Source organism: Temnothorax longispinosus, chromosome 1 (genome assembly GCF_030848805.1).
Source record: "Temnothorax longispinosus isolate EJ_2023e chromosome 1, Tlon_JGU_v1, whole genome shotgun sequence".
NCBI lineage: Eukaryota > Metazoa > Arthropoda > Insecta > Hymenoptera > Formicidae > Temnothorax > Temnothorax longispinosus.
This window is the reverse complement of record NC_092358.1, coordinates 18,268,167-18,290,313: the sequence shown is the minus strand read 5'-3', so window position 1 is coordinate 18,290,313 and position 22,147 is coordinate 18,268,167. Positions and strand designations below refer to the sequence as shown.

The following is a 22,147-nucleotide window of genomic DNA, read 5'->3' as shown; positions in this document are numbered from 1 at the left end:
ATGGCGATTTTGAGCTTCGTCGAGCGTCATTTTTTTGACTGAAGATCAATTGAGATTATTCGAATGAGAAGCAAAAGGATTATTTGAATACAACTTTACTTCAGATTCAAAATATCGATTAAAGCAGAAATATATACGTGCTTGTTTAAAGGAAATCTTTTTAAATTTAATATTAGTAATAACATATAGTAAAAATTTACTTACAAAAAGAGTTTTTTAATAAAATGCATACCTTTTGTGTAAAAGTATTATATAAAAAATAAAGGAACACGCATCAATAAAAGTAAAACAGATATAAACGCGCAAGATAGCCGGTAAGCATCAACTAACAGTGGCATTACATCTATATTAAAATTTCCCAGTCAACAATATAAGTGAAATTTATAACACATGTTGCAGATAACAGTTACATTGTTAAGTAGGAAATTATAATATCGATATAATGTCAGTTGACTAGGTTTATTAGGTTTACTAGGTATATCTGGTATATAACAAGAATTAATAACATACAAAGATATATTAATACCTATCCTTAATACATAAAGAAATATATTATTAATAAGGATTATATAATAAGGATTAACGTATATATGTACATATTATTAATAACATATTTTAACTTCTACAGTTTGCAAGTTAGTTAAAAACAATTTTACTTTATTTTTAAGCATTTTTATAATTTATTTATTTTTTAATACCTAGCCTGATGGACTTTTTTATAATATATGGAAATTAAAGTGATAAACATAATCCATTTTTAGCTTCTCACATTCTTTTGCCCTACCATCTTTTTCGACATGCTTTTAATTGAAAAATTACAGGATCTCTCATTCGAACCCACGTGCTTAGATGTTACACGATACTGCAGATGAAAGAGAGTAGGGCTTAATCAGTTTGTCGATAGGCAAATTGGCTTAGAGACAGCCGACAGGGTGGTTTACGGACGACGAGAAGGAAAGTGCAGCGGTATGGCCAGTTTCCGTATGACAAATCTGGAGTACCGAACGCGCGATAAAATCCGCGTCGTTCTTCGACGTTTCCTCGACGTTTCCGAGAATCGTGATTAAAAGAGACGGAAGAAGCCTCGCATCTTGGAAGACATCGCGGATTGAAACGCAATCATCGAGCTATCAACGATCTTTCCAACGTGCTTTAAATCGAAATTGACAAAAAGATGCGTCAGTCGTAGAACAGGTCAATAGTCGTGTTTAACATCCGTAGAGAATTTCGTGGGCGAAATTAAGAAAATAATTAATTTTAGATGATTTTCAATAACGTTTTTTTTTATTTTTAATTTATTTTATTACATACCAAATCTTTAGCAACTGTGTCTTTATTCGATATTTGAGGCTCAAGATAAGTTTAAGAGTATTTTTTAATGTTTCTGAAAACTTTCTAGATAATCTAGATACATATAAAGTAAATCTTTGTTTTATTTGCAGTCCTTATACAATTATTAATGTATTTGCTCACAATTCTTATTTTTAAGTGCATTGTGTATGACATTTAGTATACTACTAACATGGTTTAATGGTTTATTATTATTTTTTTAGTATGTAAAAATAATAATTTATACTTGAAACTATTCTATATTCCAAAATTTTTTAAAAATATATTTTAATATTTATTATAATATAAACTTCTTTTACTTTTATGTAACATATATTAAATATAATTTTATAGTATTATATATGTATAACTTTACATACACATTTACAGATTACATTTGTATAAATTTATTCTTATTTATATACAATGCTATTTAGAAATAATGTTTCTTGTTAATATTAATAAAAAGTTTGTTTAATTCATGAAGAATGATTTAAAACGATAGCTTAAAAATTAACTTGAGCCTTCATTGTGCGATTGTCAATAGATTTTCTTATAAACAAGCTTGATTTAAATCTTTATTTTATAAATATCAATTCTATAATATTTACTTATAAAATATTAATTAATCGAACAAAAGTGATGAGTTTATTAAATTAAGATTATTATAAGATATCAATCAAAATATAATGTGAAATATTGTTATTAAAAATTGTCGATGAAAATAACTTCTGTTGATTGATTCAATAGGTTCATATAATAATAGATGATTGATGTCGTGACTTGTCAAGATTTTCAAAATCAATATACGTCAATGGCTTCGTTTATGAGACGCTATGTTTAGATATAATTTAGATGTTCATTGATCCACGAGGAACCGGAAGTGATCGTCCGGTGGAAAAGATTTTCGAGCGAGAGGCTAACAACTTCCGCTCGATTTTCGTCGAGAGCATTCGCCAGATTTCCGAACGATAGAATGTGCAGCTGATCGGTGAGTGGAAAATTGGATCGGAAAATTGTCATGTGAAGGACCATAAAATTTAAAAATGAGAGATGCAACGCAGGAAACGGCCCGTAAAATATGCTAGGTCGCGGATTAATGAGAAAGCGGAGATTCCAATAACTGGTTAAGTTTCTCAATCAGGGTAAGACAAGAGTATTAAATCGAACATTACATGTACTGTAAAATTTAATAACTTTTAAAATATTATGAAATAATTCTAACGTATTATTTTCTGTATTCCATCAAATCACGTGCATTTAAATTATATGTATATCGATATTAATTTACAATTTGCAATTGTTACGAGGTTTACTGTTTTGAAGGTCTGGGAAATGGAATGAAGCTTGTCTTTTATATTGCACACACGAACGTTACTTTATTGCTAAACGGCGATATACCGACATCTTGTCTTGTCGGGACTCGTGGTACTAGTGAGTGTTACAGCGCCCTTCAATAGGGGAAAAGTGTACATAAGTGTATAATGTGCAAGTGCACTTCAACTCAACTTAAGTAACTAGAAAAGTGTACATGAGTGTACTTTAACTTTTAACTAACTAGAATATAAGAGTGCGAGATACAAAACCAATAAACGAAATAATATATAAAAATTAGAAATAAAACTTATATTCGTAACAGCAATAGACAAAGACTTGTCTATATTGTTAGCCATCAATATGCGGCAAGAAACAAAAAAGTGAAACAAGATGTTCGCATTGTCAATCGAGTTAAAAATCGGATTAATTACACAGTTACGTTGGAATATTAATAGGCCTGTATGTGCAGAAACGAATGTAACACACATCCTTTCGCTCACACAGAAGGACAGGAGTCTCTTTGATGTTCGCGAGTTCAAAACGATCTCATCGATCCCTCCGCGTCGATGAATTCTTTATGACGTACTCTGCAAACTCCATTGCATGCGCCGCTCTTTTTTTCGGGCCATCCGTATCACTCTCCATACTCTCCGCTCTCTTCAGGAATGACGTGGCACTTTCTGCTGATCATATGCTGCTACTTGTATGCCCTGTTTGACATGACCGCCCCGCATTTTCCGTGAGTACGCAATCACATTTCTTTTGCCGGACAATTATTTTTATAGATATTACGCGATTTCAACATCAACAATTTCGGTAACAATAGTATTTTGCATCTAAACTTTTCTTTAAATTATTATTTTTTTTTATTCTAAAAATTCTAAGAAGAGAATTCTGCTGAGAAAACAATAGGTAACATTTTCGCTAATTATGTAATTATGTAATATTTTCACTGATAACTGTAAAAACTGTAAAAAAGGAGAGAGAGAAAAATTATTTAAAAATTATTAAAATAGTGATAGAATTCTTGTTGAAGATAAGTACAGTTATAGGTTTCATTATTCTTGCATGATGTTTATTGCATCATAAATTGAATCATACACTAGATTATATATGACGCAGATTATAAACGCGTTGTGATTTAATGGGTATATATCACGTCTTTATACCGCATTCTCCGACGCATTTGTTTCTCAATCAATACTGCAATTACATTCTAATTGAACAAAGAAAGTCGTATGGTTAGCAATCGTGGCATCGACGTGACCGACCCGATTGAGAAAAATAGCATCCACTCTGTAATAATGAAACTGCCAACAGACTCTGCGCGCACTCAGTTCTTGTGCTCGGTGAATAATTTATGAGTGTCATCGATGCTGCTGCCATAAAAATCGCTGTACCAGCGATATCGCTGTTATAGCTATTATTTAACTTTTAAGGTGATTACTGGAAATTGGTTGCAGTTATAACTGAACGCTTCTACGTTTTTCTTCTTTTGTCACAATTAGTGAGCAACAATTCAGTCTATTTTATTAATTATTATACAGCGATCATTCAAAAATATGATATGATATGCATCAAAAATCAAATGTTCAACAGCACTGTATAAAATTTTTTTGCCTATTATTATTTAATGACATTCATAAATATGTAAAGTAATTATTATGGAATAATATAATAATTAAAAAAGTAATTATTATTCCATATGCTTTGGTAAAATTCCCGTTTGAGGACCCACCTTTAATAAAACCAATAAATATATGTATATTATTCCTTAATAATTACTTTACGTCTGTAAACATTACTAAATAGAAATAAGTGAGAAAATTCTTGAGTCTTGTTACAGGTTATCGGCTTGAAGGGTTTCACAGTGATATAAGGCAATTTTAAATCAAGTTTACACAAATATGATTTGCTCAAATCAACCACCAACTATTAACATATTTTTATATAATCCGCGTGTTATTTGTTAATTATAACAACATGTAACTTAACCATTTTTAATAAAATTATTTTATTATCTATGTTACAAGTATTAATCTTAATGCAATTAATAACTTTTAATTAAAAAATACATTGCAGTGATTTATAATTTTCGACGATAAAAATTAAAAAATGTATCTAAAAGTTGTTTTAGAGACGTACCATTTTTCAGCATTTCTATTTATTTACATTTTTTTATTAAAAAAATTATTTTTGTTTAACAAAAATCTAATTAAACAGTTTTAATAAATTATTTATTTAATTAAAAAGATAAATTCTTTACATATATTATCGTATTGTATTCGGTTTCTTAAACTAAATCATATATATGTTTCTCTCAAGATCACATGGTCAAATGCGATTCGTCATATAGTCTTTAACAAATACATAATGTTCAACAAATAAACACATGGTGTCCATTAGCAAACCGTTTCTCTCACCTTTTAACATTTTAGAGAACTGGACTTCGATGAGTACGGAAAGAAGGAAACCTCCTTGTCATTGAGAGATATCCTGCCTTTGAATCCGAAGCAGTACGATAAACACAGAGCACCGAAATTCCTTGGTCAGCCCACCATCGTTTATTTTCACGTGACAGTGCTTAGTCTGGACTCGATAAATGAGGAATCGATGGTGAGCGAAAGACCGATATAAGCAACACGCTAGAAAATTTGTTTTCTCCCAATATTCTCCTAGAGAATATTACATCCGCTATATCCGTATTAAAGTTTATTAAACTATTTTTTTCCTTTTTACATTAATCTTAATTATGTATATACTATAATAATGAAATATATTATGTGTTATATATAAACGTATATAAAATAAAATTAGTTTACTCTTTTGTTGAAAAGATCAACTAAATTTTAATCTTTTTTCCCAATATATAAATTTTTTAAACTATAGTAATAGACAAATAAATAACACAAATTTATGTTAAATATTACGTAAGAATAACAATACTGCTTTGCGAAGTGCTTTTCAAATTTTCTGAAATTTATGACGGAGATATAATCCGTAGAGTATGTGCAAGTTAGAAGATACTTTATTTTCACATGAGAGAAAGAATAATTATGTCATCTGCATATAGTCACATATGAAGTGCGGCATCTGCTCACATTATTTTTCCACGACGACAGACATACGTGGCCGACATATTTCTCGCTCAGAGCTGGCGGGACTCTAGGCTACGGCTACCGGAAAACATGTCCGAGGATTACCGGATACTTGACGTGGATTGGTTGCACAATATCTGGAGACCCGACTGCTTCTTCAAGAATGCAAAGAAAGTTACCTTCCACGAGATGTCGATACCAAACCATTATCTCTGGTTATATCACGATAAAACGTTGCTCTACATGTCTAAGTAAGTCTATCTCAGTTATTATTCAGTCTCATTTAGGATTATTGTAATATTTAACAATAAACGTGATTCTTTAAATCTTTTTTATAAATATTCAATAAAAGTTATTCGCCAGTGATGAAATAATTCGGTATAGTTAAACGGCCTGACTGGCAAGTTTTATTAAGCATTTAAGCGTTTAACTATACCGAATTTTTTTATAAATGTTTATGTATATGTTTCAAAAATATATTTTATTAAAAATTTATTAATGTGTTAGTCAGAGTTAATAATAATAATGATAAATTGGAACTTATTAAAACTCGATAATTAAATCCTCTCTTTCTGAATTAATAGAGAATATTTAATACGATATAATATGATAATGCAATTGTATCTCTTTCTCTTTCTTTCATTTGTATAAAGTTAAAATCAAATAATCACTTTTCGTACTAAAAACGCTCGAGTAACATTCGAGTAACATTCCAGCAACTGCAAAGTTATATTCGCTCGTACGAGAATAGTTTAAAATTTTTTATTTGAGTGAGATTTTTATAGCTTTGGACATTTATTATTATGATATTAACAAATATCAAAACATGCATGTAAAAAAAGGCAAAGAAAACATTAATAATTATATCTTTCCATGAAAAACGCAAGTTTTTATGTGAATATAAATAAAAAGTAACTTAAAACATTTCGTAATTCAAAAAAGATATTTAAATTTATGTTTTTGATGTTTTTTTTTTACATAAGGAATATTTAACAGTTAGAGATATTATACCTATAAGATAAAAGGATACTGAGAAGTACTAAGAAAAACCAAAGATACAAGATGTAACTTCTAAAAATCTCTACAAAGTAGGTATATCTTGCAAGATTGCAAGCAAATATTTTATTGAGAGATATACTATAACTATAATTTTACATAAGTTACTTAAAAAAATAAGTTTTTAAAAAATACCGTCATAGAACTCCTTGAGAAATATTAGTTTATTCTTTTCATCTCTCTCTTTGCATTATAAAGACACTTCCATTTATGTGAACGAAACTATTATAATAAAATACTGATTTACAATGAAATGCCGCACATCGCAATCTGAGCAAAAAAAGTTTAAAAAATTTGTTATTATCGAGCTTTATAACGGCTAACGTGAGGAAGATGCTGTTAGCTTCGAAGCTTTAATAGTTCGAGTAATAATTGTATTTTATTTTAATGTTTTTTTTTTTAATTTCTCCGTAAGATCTAATTTTAATGATAAACTTTTTAACAATTTATTGTTAATTAAAATGTCGGAGAATTTCAAACAAGAATCTTACAATCAGTACAAATCTTAAGAAATCTTGATCTGCAATACACATACAGCTTTCACATTGATATATAGCTAACTCGAATCAGCTTCATTTATTTCTATCTACTGGAGTTTTGATCCATGTTGGATGGAGCGAGTATAGTTGTCATGTCGTGTTCTGTCAAATTTTATTGACAATAAAATAACGCGAATTTAGTTTCCCTTGTTCCGAATGCATGTTTCATCGAGAACAAAAATAGAGAAAAGTTTCAACATTATTTGTTACTGTGAAAAAAGCTATCGAGTAAAACATACTTGTGTCAAAAATTGAAATGTTATTTGATTAATAAATATCACAGAAAAGCGCAATATTCGATTAAAAAGAAAAAGGCCAATGATCGAGCAGTAATGGGTATAAACCATATAATTATTAAATTACATATGTACAAAAATGAAACATAACAACATTCGACTTCACCGAGTCTTCTTCAGCCGTAGTATAATTAAAAATATCATATTTAGATTAACAACTGTTCAATATTCGTTTTAGATTGACATTGGTGCTCTCATGCGCGATGAAGTTCGAGTCCTATCCTCATGACACTCAAATTTGCTCGATGATGATCGAAAGCCGTAAGTATATATTAATAATTAATTTATAAGCTACATATTATATATAGCAATATTATTTTACATATATAAATATATAAAATTGTACATAAGTATATAATTATATAAAATGATACACATATATATAAGTTGTAATATTTTCTCTATTAATACAGAAAAAAACATGCGTCAATGTTCATAATCTGTTGCAATTATTGTTTATACAATTATATTACCTGCAATTATTGAATTATTATCAATTATTTATATCAAATATATGTTTACGAATAATCAAATTTTAAAATGTCGATGCCATTTATCTGTTCAGAGCTCTACGATTTTTATATATGACATTTATTTATATATTACGCTTTTTTTTACATCTCTCTACATTCTCTACATCTCATTATTTTCCAGTTTCGCACACGACTCAAGATCTGGTATTCCTATGGAACATGACCGATCCCCTGGTGGTTAATCCGGAAATCGAGCTGCCGCAACTCGACATATCAAACAACTACACGACCGACTGCACGATCGAATACTCGACCGGAAACTTCACGTGCATACAGATTGTCTTCAATCTGCGTCGGAGACTGGGTTATCACCTGTTCCACACGTACATCCCGTCCGCTCTGATCGTCGTTATGTCCTGGATCGCCTTCTGGATCAAGCCGGAAGCCATCCCGGCGCGGGTCACCCTTGGCGTGACGTCACTACTGACCCTCGGTTAGGCGACGTCTCTCCTCCCATCGCTCGTGATATAACTATTCATGATATTTGCGATCACGATAGAGCGCTTTGTCGGGGGCTTAATGACGGCATAAATATTAGCTAAATTGCAATTTACCCCTAATTGCATTTTACATCAAAATGGTTTTAATAAATCCTTTGGTTTTAGTAAAACCGTTATTTAATTTTTTTTTCGATACCTATTGCAAGCTAAAATTACACAAAATTATTTAAATAAATATATATTCTGATAAATTATATCATAATTTAAAATAAACAATAAAGAATAGAGATAAATAAAACTCAATATGTAATAATTGAAATTTTAGCTTATTTACATAATAGATTCAAATTTACGTTTGCATAAAAATGAAGTGTTCAATAATATCTCAAACTTAAATTAATAAATGATATATACAAATATCTATACATAAAAATAACTAAAAGCCTAACGAGAAAAATGAGAATAATTAAATTACTTTTATTCAATTTATAGAGATGAACGCGATTATGTCAATTAATTTGTACATATAATCATGAATGTAAGGATTAAGGATTAATATCTCTCTTTCAGCTACTCAAAACACGCAATCTCAGCAATCTTTACCGCCAGTCTCGTACGTGAAAGCAATCGACGTGTGGATGTCTTCGTGCAGTGTGTTCGTCTTCCTGTCTCTCATGGAATTCGCAGTAGTGAACAACTACATGGGGCCGGTCGCCACGAAGGCCATGAAAGGGTACTCGGACGAAGATCTTCGCGAGGCCATCGACGACTTCAAGGTAAACGGGCGAAAAAGCGCGGCGCGATACATTTACGGCGAAATGCTCCACCGATTTCGCGAAATTGATAGTTCGAGATAAACCGAAATGCGCGGCGGCCACCATCGGCCGAGAGTAATGCGATTTCGTCCTGTCGATGCGATATCGCTCAACTGAATAAAAATACTACCTAGAAATAAAGGGCACCGCATCCGTTATAAATTAATTATCGACATTTCATTCGGGGTCGTGTAAATCATTGAGATGCGTAATAAAGTTATATCACTTCGTTTAATAAGAGAAAAGAAAAGGAAATATCATTTGCTCGCGACTCTACAACGCAGAAAAAGTTTTATACAAATTTTGAGCCGGACTTTTTAGTATAACGATACTCTGATTACGGTTCTAGCTGTTTCCAAAGCAGAAGACTCGCCTTGTGAAAACTTGTATGATTGACTTCTGCAAACGTATATATTTATTTCTGAATCTGAATGTTATACGGTAAACAGCATCGGCGACGGAAAGTATGGCGAAGTGCACTATATACACGAAGTACAACCACTTTCCTAGACGATTCATCGTATCGCATGACGGAGTAACTTCCCTTTGGTAACTTCTCTCTTGAACAAGTTCCAAAGTTAGATTTTTATTGCATGCATGCGTCCCACACTCAATTCGCAGAGAAATATTTATTCTCTCCTTTCTTCCGTGTAGCTTACGCAGACTTTGCAATTCGCCACGTTCTATACATAGAACGCACCCCCGTTTTCATTACATTCGTCGCGCGCAATATTTGCCTGTATCTTGTACCACTGCAGCGTTTATTATTTTTATTCTTGCTTGCTTTATGATAAAACGTTTCGTGCACGAAATAAACATTGCCTTTCTTTAATAGCTGGTAAGCAAAAGTCACGCTTTACGCAGTTAAATATGTTTTTCTATGACTATTATATATCTTATCTTTGATTCACTACAAATCCAAGTGTGTTATTTTAGCCGAAGCTCTTCTCACACATTTCTTGCCATTTTAAATCACGTTATTTAACATGATTGAACATATTAACTTTTAATTAACCACGATTAAACATGCTAAATGACGTAATTGAACACATAAAGGAACACGTAAAAAGAGCTTCTGTCTACAAATGTGTCAATTTTAGACGTTTTATGCGTGTAAAAATGACACATTTGGATTTGCATAGTGTTTGCAAGTAAATTTGTATTAGCAAGCATTATATTTTTTTTTGTATAATCGCAAGTAAGTATAATGATCTGTACTTACCTTGCAATAGTCTTGATTAATAAAGTGATTAAAAGGAAGAAACGTAAGACAAAATAAATAGTACCCACAAAATAATTTTCCACATTTATTACTTTCATGTTATTCTACGTGATGTATTTTTTGTCTCTTTTCTCTCGTAGACGCCAATGAGGCCGGATACCGAAAGGAGCAGAAGTCCAACGAGGCCACCGACGGTACAGTATGAGCAGTGCTGCCAAGGACGAGCTACCGCCATTTACATCGACAAGGTTTCCAGATTCTTCTTCCCCTTCTCATTCTTCATCCTTAACGTCGTCTATTGGAGCACATTCCTGTAATGCAACTCCAGGCAAGACGCATGTCCGCGACTCGGCGAGAGCCGAATGCGCTTTTAAAGACATCGAATTATGGAAAGAATATCCTGGGATGCAGCGATAAATTTGTCGAAGCAAGCTAATGGAAAGTGTATCCTGCGAACTATCATGTATAAAGTACGGCACAATAAAAGAGAAAGTGGAATAAAATCCGCATATTTATTAAAGACGTGTGTAATAGATAACAAAAGTTAACCGATCTGTGTTCATTACAAGACACATAGTAAAAATGTCCTGTAACAAATTATAAGAAACATAACAATATAGTTATATAGATAAATAAGATATTTTAAAAATATCTTGTAACTTTCATAAATATCGACTAATTTATATAATTAATTTTTTTATTAAAAAAATCATAATTTATTGTATTAAAATTTCATTAAGATAAGAAAAAATGTGTTTGTTCAAAAACATTATGCGTTTAAATTTAATCAATGTATATGCGATAATGGCTTACAATGTTTAAATTAACTGATTAATGTACATGAATTACTCACCTGTTCCTCATATTTGTGTTTACAATAACATAATGTCGAAATCAGGAACTTAGAGATTATAACATTATACATAAATTGAATCTAGAGCTCGTATATTTAATAAGTAAAATAATGAATAATACAAGGCCAAAAATGAGCAACATAGATATCATAAATTAAGATTATAGTTTAATATCTCAATACATAATCGTGTATTAAAAGGGACGTTTCGAGCTCCACAGAGTGTTCCTCAACCAAATAAGTAAAAAAAAGAAAGAAAAAACATTTAAAAAGTTAAGATTAAATTAACGGCGCGGATACGTCTATATCCTAACGTCGGTAGCGAGTCAAACAATAAAAATCAAAAGGAGTCGCATTGTGCGCAAAGCATAAAACATTAATTCTAAATCACATCGTGGTCATCTTGTGTGAAATCCATAACTAATATTTAAGAACCGGTTCTCTAGGTTGGTCAGGTTAGAGATTGGGCGCTAGGCTAACAACTTTCCTTTAAGTAATCCAATCTGCAAAATAAAATTGCAGCTAAACTGACAGCTGCATTATGCCGTTACACTTACATTTCTCAAAATATGGCTATGAAAATCATACCTTTCAGATTTTTCTTGTATAGAAAAGTTAATATCTAAATAGTAAGATGTTAAGGACTTTAAATGTCCCTTTTATACACAATTATGTATTAAGATATTAAACTATAATCTTAATTTATGATATCTATGTTGCTCTCGTTTTTGGCCTTGTATTATTTATTATTATAACATTATATTTATGATAAATTATATTTCTAGTTATCATGTATATAATATAAAATAAAATATGCGTAATATATGTACAACTCTCATAGTATATCTTTATGCAAAAAATTTTAGTTTAATTGTGATGGAATCGAAAGATATTTATATTAATTTCAAGTAAAATAAAAAATTAGAAAAAAAAATATTTAATTATAAAGAAAGATAGACTAAAGAAAAATTTAATTAATTTTTAAAAGAAAATTAAAAGAGGAACAGCAACTTGAAGACGATAAAAATCTGATTGATACTCGTTACAACATACGTAATATACTATGCAATATGCATGTAATGATGTAATATCACATATATTTCTTAAATTGTTAATAATAATTTTAGATTGTTATCAAAAGTAACGCGAGTATCGTTTAATTGCTGTTCTGTTCACTAACCGAACTTAAATGTCTTGCGGCAAGTTAATGGCGCGTATTGTCTGACACATTACGGAGTATTACTACTGCAAATCACTACCACGTGGTGCGCTGATAAATTGAGCGTTTACGCCAGTGTTTCTTAACTTGTAACGCAATAATCCGCTATAAATAATTTTAAGTCAATCTAAAACGTTTATAATAACTGCGAAAGTAAATTTAATTGTTAATTACATACGTGAAGATGAAAACAAGATTTAGAGCAAAGTAAAATTTCAAATAAAAATATATAAAAAATTTTTATATTAAAAAATAAAATCTTATATAAATTAAAATAAGCTTGTGTGTGTGTGTGTGTGTGTGCGTAATTGTTCTAACATTATTATAAATAATTGTGCCTTTAAAAATATAAAGTACAAATTAAATTATAAATTTAGGATTTAAGAATTAAAAGAGGTGTAGAGATTTAAAAATGCTTGACGTATATAGATATAAGTATCTATCTATAGTGCCAGAAAATATTTACTTATATATGCTGTAATTTACCAATGTATATTATAAGAATAAAATTAATCGTTTATACTTGTGTCTTATCCAAGTACCTTCCAATTACATTATGACCGTTCGTCATTGTTCAAGTAAATTCCGTGTCATCCTTGCACAAGTTTTTTTATTTGAAGATTGAGATATCATGCAGCGATCGCAAATTTCCTCAGCGCAGAGAGAGATCAACAGTCACAATACTGCAATACAGAAATAAAATGCAATAAAACAAATGGAATCAAGATAAAGATAAAATTCAGGACACGGTGTGTAGTAACAGTTGGAAACAAAGATATTTATACGTGTAACAAACAACAGACATTGAAATGATTCCATAATAAATCAAATTATTTCTTGCTGTAATTTTTACATTTCTGTCGTCGAGAATAATCCAGGCGTTATTTATACTATCTTAAATCGATAAACCAGTAATGATGTAGGTACTCAAACGAAGGCAACTTTTAAGCCAATTTAATTAAAGTATTCTGTGAATTATGCTGCCAAACAAATATAATTAAACCACCCTAAATACAACTTTGAAACAAATAATTAGACCACCTTAAATATATCTTGCGATAGCGGAATAAAAGATTTAGAAAATTAGAAATTTTAAGGAATCTCTGAAAAAGAATCTGTAAATGTATAGCAAATTACAGTTTCCACTGTATTTATTATACATACCCTTGATTCTTTAAAAAAATAAACATTTTGTCAATAATAATTGAAATCTATTAACATGAAAAATATTCCAACTTACTTCGCGTTATAGAGAACTGTATCTTTCTTAATATTGTGTATATTTCTTTCGTTAATAATATTATCTCTATCGGTATTCTAAAAAATAGGTAAAAGAATAAAGGTAAAAAGAAGCTAGATAACAGCAGAAAAATCATTATTCGCATTATTGTCATTATCAGTTAGGTTGAAGTCCCTCAAGCTATAAATGAAGATTATAACAATAAAGATTATAAAAGAAAAACATCTTTCTTTCTTTCCTACTCGTCTCAATCTTTAAACCAAAATTTTCCCTCTCGCTGGAATGCCACGCTGCAATTATAATTTAGAGTGAATAAAATTATTAATAAGATGAAATTTACGGAGTAATTAACTGGAACTTTCACAGCACAACTTGCGCAATAAAATTTAATTAAATTATACCAGACGCAAAATGTTCTAATTGAAACGTATAAGAGACTGATAAAATAAGGATAAATATCACGATAAACTTCGCAGATTCATTAAATTACTTAATGAATTTGATTTGAATTTTTTTTACAGTTATATTCTGACATTAATAATAATAAAATAAGAAGCTAAAGATTATGAATTTAAATAGAAATTTCAAAAGTGCAGGAATTTTGCGATTTAATTTCTCGAAGCAAATCTCGGTTTCTCGCGCATCTCCGCATTCATATAATTTCTTTCACTGCTAGCGCCGACATGCGGTAAAAATTCAGCTCAACGTGAATACGTCTTTCATCTCTCTTTTAATCGTTGCGGTTAGCTGCAGCAGCCAGGAGAACGTCGCTCCTCATCATTCGGCAATTGCTCCGGCAAAGAGCAATTAATTGCGACGAGCCGCGCTCGCGCCGCGAATAATTACATTCGCGTGTAAGGAATCATAATTGCCGTCGGTACGAATGGGTCATTTTACGGTAAGTATGTCGCGACCCAAAATATTCCATTTACGCCGGCTCTTCACCTTCACCGCGCATTTCCGACCTGACACGTTGCCTTTCTTCGGATCTGCCGTTTCCTGCGCGAACGCCAACGATAATAATTTCCCACGACTTGCCACTTGCCACACCTGCGCGCGACACATGTCACGAGCGTGCCGCATTCAATTAGAGCTAATACAATTGCCTATTGCCTATCAGCCGTGTAATCAGCCGTTCAATCGGCATTAATTTATTATTGTTACTTAGATTAGTATCGCATATAGACGCGGTCTATCCTTAAATAAATTAGAGTAGCAAACAAGACTTTACAATTTTATAAAAAGACTTCACAATTTCTGCCGTCATATCTGACTTTAAGAGATCCGGTATTGATCTGACAACTTTTCGTTCTTAAAAGATACAGAGAACAAAGTTTAACCTTCGAAATTTTAATATTTAATGTCAAACCTTATGCCAAATATTTTGAATTAAGTTTATATACGTATATGTTAAGAAAAATTTATTTTAAAGTATACGCGCCAAGACCTTAAAAAATAGAAGATTAAATAAAATCTTCGATAAGAAAAAAATTTAATTACTTTAAATCTAAACTTCTAAAAATTCGGACAAACTTCTGCATAATTATTAGAGAATTTATTAAAGAATAATTGATAAGCTCATCCAATCAAAAAATCCAATTAATATAGCAAGTGGTGAATCGCATCCCGGCAATATATTTAATTGCATTTCGTTCTTGCCAGCCATTTCATAAGCGTAGATAAAGGGATGAAAGTTATTACCCGATTTAAAAGCCAAACGCAATCTAATGCGATTGCATCCGAGATTTAGGTAGAGATGCATCGAGGATTCGCATGCAGCCATTGATCTATGCACTTTCGATGCGCGATCAAAACGGCGCGGCGCGGGCACGTTACTTAACAACGATCTATCGCAGTCGTGTTCGCCGTGGCTGTTTAACGAGATCCCTTCATTTGCGTAATTAACTATCGACTTTCTGTCGCCAGCGCAGTTAACGAGCGTCGTACCGATCGTTAATGGATTTGAGATAACGTGGGCGGATTCTAAGAAGCGGCTAAACAATTATTATACTTAGCGCAAATTGCCAGTCACCCATGATATAGTCCACGGTAGATAAAAAGCGGTTTTAAAAAGTGGCAAATTTAAATATCTAGATAAGAAATTATTAAAAACGTTTAGAATTGTTCTTTTAAATTGCTGCATTATTATATGTTTTAATACAAATACTAATTTAAATAATTAATCTTACGTAATTTAAATAATTAATCTTATGTAGTTTTAAATAACGAGGGAAAGAAGAAACATGATGCCAAATATTGTTTCTAAAAATACAATTATAGATTATTTATTAATATATATGTATGTATGAATTTTCTTTCTTATATAAGTTTTTTAGATTACTGTAACAACAACTTAACTATAATGAGATAGATATCTTTGAAATATCTTAAAGTCATCAAAAATTTAGTTAAATTAGTCTTTAATTTCTTCATAATCTTTACGTACGCAAGATTGCGGAACAATACAGCAGCTAAAAGAATTTAATTAAATTAAATTGTTTCCTTAAAAATTATTTCAATTCGGTTTTATTATCGATTTAAATATTTAATAACAAGTACAATGTAAAAAATAAAATATTCCCAATTATACTTGTGTTTAAAATGTAAGAAGAAAAGGAGGAGAGATCATATATCGGAAATATAGCGCGATTGTGTTCGTAATAAATAAGTCAGATCGAGACATGTTAGATGGCGATACGAGCGTCGTCTTGTGTGTTCCCGCGCGATCTGCGCTGGACGCATCGTAATTTGAATGAAGTATTGTATTGCGCGTGCGCGAGGAAGAAGCGTGCGATCCTACGACGAACGGTCGAGCATTCGTTTCCGGGCGTTGGTCGAGGTAACAACGTGCTCGTGCTTGAGACGTACCGGTGTTAGAATATTCGAAAGCGAGAATCGTAGCATTGACAAATACCGATTATCGTATAAACGACGTGATTTCTGATATCGGCTACCTGGATAGCAGCTCTGTTCAACGATAAACAGACCTTACGAAGCATCAGCTACGAGATTATACCGGCTCAGAGATTGACCACGCCTTTATAACTGCGTGCAAAGAAGGAAGGACGATCCGCCATTACTGTATCGTCATATCTCACAAAGGAATAACCGCTGTTGAACGACTTGAGATGTTTGAGGGCCTATCAGAAAGACAAAAGGGGGATTCTTATATTAAGAATCTATTCAGTAAGCAGCGATTTCTACCAAAAGAGGTAACTTTCAGATTTCCGGCAACCACAGATCATTACATGGTTTGGAAAAGCTCTCGTATGACAGAGTGCTAGGGTGGAATAATATTCCCCTCTCCTTATTTCGATCGTGGTTCCAGATTTCTTGATATATCTATTGCGGGAGGCTAATGTCCTCAGAGAACGATGCAGATTGCCATAGAACAAGTCTGACATCACATGTAACATTCAAAACGATTCGAATCTGAGCTCAGTAAAATAATTAGATTGATTTGTTAATGGTTGCAACCTATACATATATGATTATTTCTCTTTGATTAATACGCGGATTAATTCGATTCCATAACGAATTATTATCATTTCAACCGAGAAACACTTTCTGTTTATATAAAATTATTTACGTTACTTTATTCCTCACTTGTGTTACAAGTAGTTCGATTCTTTGCGTCATAGATTGTTTCGAGGATATAATTATATTCCTTCACATGTTTACGTATATTATAATGTATTCATTTTGACCGATGCAATGCAGCGACGATTACCGATAAGAAGTAATTATAGATTGATACGTCTTTTCTTAGATATTGGGATATATATATACAAAACAGTGACATATAATATAGTGTATAACTTATTGTACATTCTCTATTATCTTCTGATTTTATGAGTTACTTCCAAAGATATTGGTCATTCGAACTAGAAGGAAATTACATTACAAAAGTTAATGCGACGTATCAATCTATCCATCACATATTCTTTAGTGCTATGTATTTATTTCTTGTTTGTCTTGTGTAACAATTTACTTTATTTCATGTATTATCTGTTTCATACGAATGGTCTAATTCCACGAACTTATTACGATGTAAGTTATAGTCTTACAAACAATAGTTGAAGTTACATACAGTCCAGAGAAAGATTAAGAGAATATTACTTCATTAAAGAAATCAACATACAAAAGTTATTTTATGATCTGAATATTGGGAAGCGTATTTTAGTTTATGCAAATTGACAAAAGGATCATTCGTCTGAGAAATATTATGTATTATATTACTTGCTATTTATTTCTTTGTATCATTATTTCTTATGTGTTGTACGAATACTGATAAGGTTTTTGGCAGTTTTCCTTATCCATGCAACAAATGTTGGTATTCTGTAATTATTTCTGCCAAGTAAAATATATGATCTCTCCCTCAAAAAGTAAAATGTATGTGTCGTTTCATCTACTCATTAAATCTAAAGCCTAGGCTCCTGCGCGAGCTTGTACGAAACAACTTGGGTACCCGAGTATGCCAAATTGTTTCATATTTAATCAATTTTTACTTAGCTGACAGCTAATAATATATCGATATAATTAATATGTCGTGCGTAGCAATATTAGAACTTTATAATGAATAAGTTAAAGAACAGCTTGTTACGTCCAAAACTCCGAATTGCAAAAGTTAGTTGTACAAACTATTATAAGTTTATCAGCGTCTCTTTAGTTCATACTCCTCGAACTTAAGATTATTATTTTCTTAACAATAAGTTAAATACTCATATCATTCGGAAAAATTGTTCCCTCGATTTTTCACATAAAATATTCCAATAATCAGAAGTTTAAATAAATTTCTGTCGAGATATAGTTTATTTATTTTGATAAATAATTATACTCATATAAATAAAGTTATTAACATAATTTATAGTTTATAAACATAAATATTTTATAAATATGTTTTTAATATATTTATAATAACATATAAATGTTAATTCGTCAAAACTTTGTAATTTTCGATAATTATAAAATTATAGAGATGGCTTCTACTTTGACCTCGGCTTTTCAATTAAATGCGGCAAACAGGATATTCGATACATTTACACAAATTGTTTTCAATTAAAAATGTGCAACAAACAGACCAGGAAAACATTCAATTGTGTAAAATAAATATAAATTTATAATTTGCTCTGAACAATTTGTCGCGCCTTTGAAACAACAATGCCGCCTACAAATAATGAAGATCCAAATCCTGTAAACAGCATAATGTTCTTTTGCTGTTTATATGGATCGAACATAAACCAAAATTAATGGCAACAGTTTTAATTGCTAGATGAAATTGATCTCTAGAGGCAATAAACTCAAACTGCGAATATCACAGTTATACTTTATCCCTTGCTTTCTCCCCTTTCACTCCGTGCTTCTATCCGTCTTCTGTCTATTTTTTAATTTTGCATTTAACTCGATAAGAACAAAATCTAAAAAGCGCAAAGCCCCGCAAAAAACGTCGCTCTTCTCTTACATTTCTCACATTTACTTACATTTCTGTTTTATAGAGTTTGTGATAATAAACTGGCAACATAAATCTGCATTTTAAATGAATTCTTGTAATTACTCTCTGGTTTATTAAATCGCTTATCTCTGATTCTTTTTAATTTACGGAATTATGCAGAAACAAGATCTCTCATTGCCAGTTATATAATTTTTGCGAAAAGCACTAAAGCTCTCTTACTTTCTGCTAGCAAACGCGGTGTTGGCAATAAACTGGCGTTATAAACGTTAACCATCTCCTCTTTCCCTCTTTCTCTCCGCTTCTTTCTCTTTCTAGTTAACTTTAGTATTATCTCTTCATTTATCTTTCTCGTTTATTTCCGCTATTTTCCTATTTACGAAATGATACAAGAACAGTATTTAATCATGATATCGGGGAGCATGATATCCGGGAAGCAAATCTCGGATATCGAGGAAATAAAACAGCAATAAAATGTAGCTGCAATTCTGCGTTTTTAGAGTTTATCGTTTCAATCATTTTATACGCGTTTCGTTTATTTGTCGCTTTTTGTAGGTACTCATAGAATGAAATGTAAACAGGATTTGATCGCTCGCACGATAATTCTTGGGATGAGAATTTGAGTTTTCGCATAAGCAGGAGAGCAGAGAGTTGATAATAAAATAGCGCTGGAAGTATGAATTTTAGTTTATTTTCTCTTTGAGTAAGGCGTGGAAGCTACCGAAGATGGACAACACCTTTGACTAAAATGTCTCTTCACCTTCTATAATTACAATCGTCGGCAACCAGGATATCGCAATTTCTTCCCAAACGCTTCAATTAAAAATATCGTTGGCAACATCGACGTTCTGCCAGGCCGTCGTTGCTCTCGAATACGCGACAATAATAAGTTTCGCGCAACGCCCAAGCACATTCGAATGTCGCGAACAATGTGCGTTACAACCGTCCTTCAAAGTTGACGGTTACAAAATAGGAACTTTACAAATGCGGGATAAACTTCCGAAAACGGCCCCCCTCCGATTTCGATGAAACTTTGTGAAAAGCTTCGTTTTGGGTCAAAATGAAAGCCCTTAAAAGGAATTTTGGCGACTCCTATGATAAAGCCATTTTTTTAAATAAAATGATAAAAAATATAGGAAAATCTTCGTAATTCTACAGGATGTTATAAATTGAATATATACTGTTTGTATTTAATGACTTTTTTTTTTATCCTCCCCCGAAAGCACGGGGGGGGGTGTGCGTGAACCTCGGTTCGCGTGGAAAGTGTATGCGTGAACTATTTCGGGACTACCGCACCTCCCCCGAAAGCACGGGGGGGGGGGTGTGCGTGAACCTCGGTTCGCGTGGAAAGTGTATGCGTGAACTATTTCGGGACTACCGCACCTTCCCCGAAAGCACGGGGGGGGTGTGCGTGAACCTCGGTTCGCGTGGAAAGTGTATGCATGAACTATTTCGGTACTACCGCACCTCCCCCGAAAGCACGGGGGGGGTGTGCGTAAACCTCGGTTCGCGTGGAAAGTGTATGCGTGAACTATTTCGGGACTACCGCACCTCCCCCGAAAGCACGGGGGGGGTGTGCGTGAACCTCGGTTCGCGTGGAAAGTGTATGCGTGAACTATTTCGGGACTACCGCACCTCCCCCGAAAGCACGGGGGGGGGTGTGCGTGAACCTCGGTTCGCGTGGAAAGTGTATGCGTGAACTATTTCGGGACTACCGCACCTCCCCCGAAAGCACGGGGGGGGGTGTGCGTGGAAAGTGTATGCGTGAACTATTTCGGGACTACCGCACCTCCCCCGAAAGCACGGGGGGAGTGTGCGTGAACCTCGGTTCGCGTGGAAAGTGTATGCGTGAACTATTTCGGGACTACCGCACCTCCCCCGAAAGCACGGGGGGGGGGGGGGTGTGCGTGAACCTCGGTTCGCGTGGAAAGTGTATGCGTGAACTATTTCGGGACTACCGCACCTCCCCCGAAAGCACGAAGGGGTGTGCGTGAACCTCGGTTCGCGTGGAAAGTGTAATATATTACAAAACATATTATTTATGTATTCTGCTGTAAGTATATAATAAAAACATTAAATCATTAAATACAAACAGTATATATTCAATTTATAACATCCTGTAGAATTACGAAGATTTTCCTATATTTTTTATCATTTTATCTAAAAAAATGGTTTTATCATAGGAGTCGCCAAAATTCCTTTTAAGGGCTTTCATTTTAACCCAAAACGAAGCTTTTCACAAAGTTTCATCGAAATCGGAGGGGGGCCGTTTTCGGAAGTCTACCCCAAATGCGAAATAAGAACAAGTCCTCCACGACGGCGGTTGTGATTCTACATCATGACGTATGTTATTTCATTCATATAGATAAACTAACTTCGCCTGTCCTACGATATAAAACTTATCTTTAATATTACACATAGATATTTACATATTTGTTAACGATAATAGTGATCTGTGATAACATTAATAATAATTTATAAATTATTGATAAGGTGCTTAAAACAGCTGTCCGATACATTCGGACGTTCAGCATAATCGTTATTTGAGTACTCGTAATTACGATTTATTCTCAACGCCTGCAGTACTCGAATAATGATATCGACGGCCCAGCCACGCGATGCCTTGAACTTTCGCTCGGAGAAAGACAATAATTATCGTGTTCATAAATCTAAAAGTAATGAGAAACAATGCTGTACGAAGAATTGATCAAGAACAAATTCATTCCTGCCTCCCTAACTTT

General features: G+C 32.5%; 2 protein-coding genes and 1 long non-coding RNA gene across 7 annotated transcripts in view; 2 read left to right on the top strand and 1 right to left on the bottom strand.

The window, feature by feature from the left end:
- The first annotated feature begins 954 nt into the window (after positions 1 to 954).
- LOC139813804 (Histamine-gated chloride channel subunit 1) lies at positions 955 to 10,962 on the top strand. Of its 4 annotated transcripts, none has more exons than XM_071779572.1 (9): positions 955 to 1,194; positions 2,185 to 2,320; positions 3,151 to 3,385; positions 5,085 to 5,262; positions 5,769 to 5,995; positions 7,814 to 7,896; positions 8,290 to 8,601; positions 9,179 to 9,384; positions 10,786 to 10,962. In XM_071779572.1, the coding sequence occupies exons 3-9, from the start codon at positions 3,312 to 3,314 to the stop codon at positions 10,960 to 10,962; spliced, it is 1,257 nt and encodes a 418-aa protein (XP_071635673.1). In that variant the 5' UTR covers positions 955 to 1,194; positions 2,185 to 2,320; positions 3,151 to 3,311. The 4 variants fall into 4 exon arrangements, with proteins under 4 accessions (XP_071635673.1, XP_071635664.1, XP_071635660.1 ...); XM_071779563.1 differs by having other exon boundaries at positions 2,174 to 2,320; XM_071779559.1 differs by having other exon boundaries at positions 2,080 to 2,320.
- A 438-nt stretch (positions 10,963 to 11,400) lies between these two features.
- Positions 11,401 to 22,147, bottom strand: part of Shal (potassium voltage-gated channel protein Shal) — a 169,561-nt gene continuing 158,814 nt past the window's right edge. The window contains exon 5 of one of the 2 annotated variants that reach the window (XM_071779526.1): positions 11,401 to 13,400. In XM_071779526.1, coding sequence (XP_071635627.1) covers positions 13,386 to 13,400 — 15 coding nt within the window. In that variant the 3' untranslated portion in view covers positions 11,401 to 13,385. The remainder of the gene's footprint in view (positions 13,401 to 22,147) is intronic. The other variant, XM_071779465.1, reaches the window with a different exon arrangement.
- Positions 15,948 to 18,348, top strand: LOC139813823 (uncharacterized). The gene is made up of 2 exons (XR_011732241.1): positions 15,948 to 17,169; positions 17,286 to 18,348. It is a non-coding gene; the product is annotated as an uncharacterized lncRNA (long non-coding RNA).